The 3,164-nt window shown below is 40.1% G+C and overlaps 1 protein-coding gene across 1 annotated transcript in view; it reads left to right on the top strand.

The window, feature by feature from the left end:
• The window catches only part of KIF13A (kinesin family member 13A), a 116,751-nt gene that overhangs the window by 90,033 nt on the left and 23,554 nt on the right, over positions 1 to 3,164 (top strand). The window contains exons 17-19 of the mRNA XM_009326501.1: positions 362 to 524; positions 1,186 to 1,326; positions 2,981 to 3,130. Coding sequence (XP_009324776.1) covers positions 362 to 524; positions 1,186 to 1,326; positions 2,981 to 3,130 — 454 coding nt within the window. The remainder of the gene's footprint in view (positions 1 to 361; positions 525 to 1,185; positions 1,327 to 2,980; positions 3,131 to 3,164) is intronic.

The following is a 3,164-nucleotide window of genomic DNA, read 5'->3' as shown; positions in this document are numbered from 1 at the left end:
CGGGTTTTATCTAGATGAGGTTTCACATGTTGGGACTGGTAGTTTCGGTGGAACAGGACTCCAGATTAAAGACAAAGACAGCTGCAATTATTTCATTTATTGAAAATTAGGAATGTCCCTAGGGCTTTTAAGAAATCATCACTGTAACAGCTCCCATAGTACTGTGCTCTTTTATTTGGGCATTACTGTGCTAGACTTATCTCAACAGTAATGTTTGTTTAATATGTGTTTGCTGACAGTGCTATACAGCATTTCTTCTTCAACTTGTTTCAGAAAAGTCTTTGTTAGCACCTCTATTTGCAGCTTTCCAATAATAGAAATAGGTTTCTGTGTATTTTTCATGTTACCTACTGCACCACAGGGATGAATTGTTTCGACAGAGCCTGGCTAAACTTCGAGAGCAGATAGTAAAGGCAAATACACTGGTGAGAGAAGCAAACTTCTTAGCAGAAGAAATGGGTAAACTAACAGATTATCAAGTAACACTTCAGATCCCTGCTGAAAACCTCAGTGCCAACAAAAAGGTAATGACAGCAAAGAATGTTGGAAAATGTCGTTTTATGGCTAATCGAAAATATGTAGATATATATAACATTCATCTGATTTGAGGCTATAACATGTTACCCTTGTTAGATTATGCATAGGCAAAATATGCGTGCTACCTGACTTTAATATATTGAAAGTGAATAATTATAAGTAAAAATGGGAACATAGCATTAAGTATGGCTCTTACTGTACTTTGAAGTGTATGATCACCATATGCGTATGCAGTTTGTGAACAGACATTTGTGTTCTGTTGCTGTAAAACCTGCATTTAGTTATGTTTGCAAAAATAACTGTTTTTTGTTACAGATGCCTACAATTTCTTTGTCTTAAGGCTTTTCTAGTTGTAGTGCTGCTGTAAATATAATGCTAGCAATTAGAATAATATGCTTGTCATAAGTGATTTGATTGAGAGTGTTAATGTTCCTGTGTGAATGGTAGTTGTCTGAGAAGGACAAAGAAGTCTGGATCCTCAGAGATGTATAGGGTATGCTGTGTTTGAGGACAGAGATAGCATGGCTGACATGCAGAGGGAAGCTGCATGTTCTGTATTTTACTCCTTTTTAGGAATGCAAATTGAGTGAAGAGTTAAACTACTTACATGCACCTTTCCTGCAGTGATTATTTTTTCCTCTGATTTAGAGGGGTGCAATAGTAAGTGAGCCTGCTATTCAAGTGAGAAGAAAAGGAAAAGGTACTCAAGTGTGGACTATTGAGAAACTAGAGAACAAATTGATTGACATGAGAGACCTCTACCAAGAGTGGAAGGAGAAAATTCCTGAGGTATTGTATATATTTTCTGAAAGGGATCAGAGATGGAGTTTTTTCTTTTAACCCCTTTTAATATGTTGTACAGGTAAAGTGCAATGACTTTGTATATGAGAGGGTACAGTATTGTGGTTTAAAAAACAAACCCAAAAAACTATGAATACTACTAAATACTCAGAATGCCCATGCAGAATAAAACACAGCTATGTCCTGTCCTCACTTATATTCTCAGATATAAGTGTGCTGAGGTCAGATATAATTGTGCTGAGGTAGTGACTCGTAATACCACTAAGAGCATGTGTTTACCTGGCATAATATAGGTGCTATGCAGATAGGCACCAGCTCTGAATGGAAGCAGCGTTAGAAATAAAATGATTAAATTGCGGTCAGTATCAAAGCTAGCAAGGATGCTGCTTAGATACATTCAAGGTGCAGAACACATTAGTGGAGTAGAACTTGATCTTAAAATGTGAGATATTCTGTAATTTCATTTGTATATCCCCCAACCTTAAAGCCGTGAAGAAATCAATTCAAGATACTTAGTCTACATCAGTATCTCCATCAAAACTAAGTGGTGTTTCCTGAGAATTTAAGTGGTAGGCTAGCCTTGAGAAATAAGCGTGAGACTTGTCAAAAGCTTGCTTGTTTACCGGCAAGAGATAGACATGAGATTTGGTGTTCCGGAAGACGTCCTCTAAGTATCCAGGTGGAAGGGCATAGGAAGTATATCTTGCTGTCTTGTGGCTGATAGGGAGCACCAAAATTACTTGTATCAAGAATCATTCTCAAATATGTTTGAACAGCTGTTGTGCCTTTGTTACATGCCTTGGGTGGGACAGTGGGAATCTCTAAAATCATAACACAGGGGAGGTCAAGCACTTCATCTGCGCCCATTGAAGACAGCGATGATTTTGCCGCTGACTTTAGTGAGAACTGGTAGCACATCCTTTGAATATATAACGTCTGCCTGAGCTAGGTTTGTCCTTGCCATGACCTACATCGTCCATAATGCATGTGTTCTATGTGCTACGTAGAAACATGTGGGTCAAATGCATGTCTTGAAGATGAAGGAGGAGGAGAAGGGAAGGAGCTAACAAGTCCACTGAGGAGTGCGTATCGTGCTAGGAATCTGCGTGAATTCTTTGTGGCTGTATATGGGGTACTTGCGTAGAAAATGCTGCAGATGTGATCTCAGCTCTATGGGACTCATAAGAACACTTGTAGGCTTAAGCGGGAGTCATTCTGCATCTTCCCTTTTGCCCTTGTAGTGGTACCCAGCAGCCAGACCAGCTATTCAACCTGGGGATGATTTGTAAACCTCTCATTTAAAAAGTGTAAACAGAGCAGAAAAGTAAGGTGAAACTTCTTGAAATCAATGGCTGCTATGCTCACTCGTGGTAAAATCTGCTTCGTCTTGACATCACTAAAAAAATTGTAGGTCATCGTACTACTATACCCCATAGTAAAGAAAGGATTGTACCATGTCTCATCTCAAAGATTTCAGATTTGTGATACGCTTCTAGACTCTTTCTACTTGTGTAACAGGAAGGACCGGACAAGATTGGTAGTGACTCAGTTTTTGTGCCATGATCTCATACTACGTGGTTATTTGGTTTTTGCGTTCCCACGCTTACAGTTTTTGACATAACTTTTCCGACCTTTGAAACAGATAAGGAAGCCCGTTGGCAGAAGAGGTGATCCTTTCTACGAAGCGCAAGAGAATCACAACTTAATTGGCGTGGCCAACGTGTTCCTGGAGTGCCTGTTCTACGAGGTGAAGCTGCAGTACGCCGTGCCCATCATCAGCCAGCAGGGGGAGGTAAAGCCACGCCGCGCCCTGGCGTACGGCGGGC

This window comes from Pygoscelis adeliae, unplaced genomic scaffold (assembly GCF_000699105.1).
Source record: "Pygoscelis adeliae isolate BGI_AS28 unplaced genomic scaffold, ASM69910v1 Scaffold186, whole genome shotgun sequence".
Lineage (NCBI taxonomy): Eukaryota > Metazoa > Chordata > Aves > Sphenisciformes > Spheniscidae > Pygoscelis > Pygoscelis adeliae.
The sequence above is the reverse complement of the archived record's forward strand: the minus strand, read 5'-3'. Positions and strand labels throughout refer to the sequence as shown.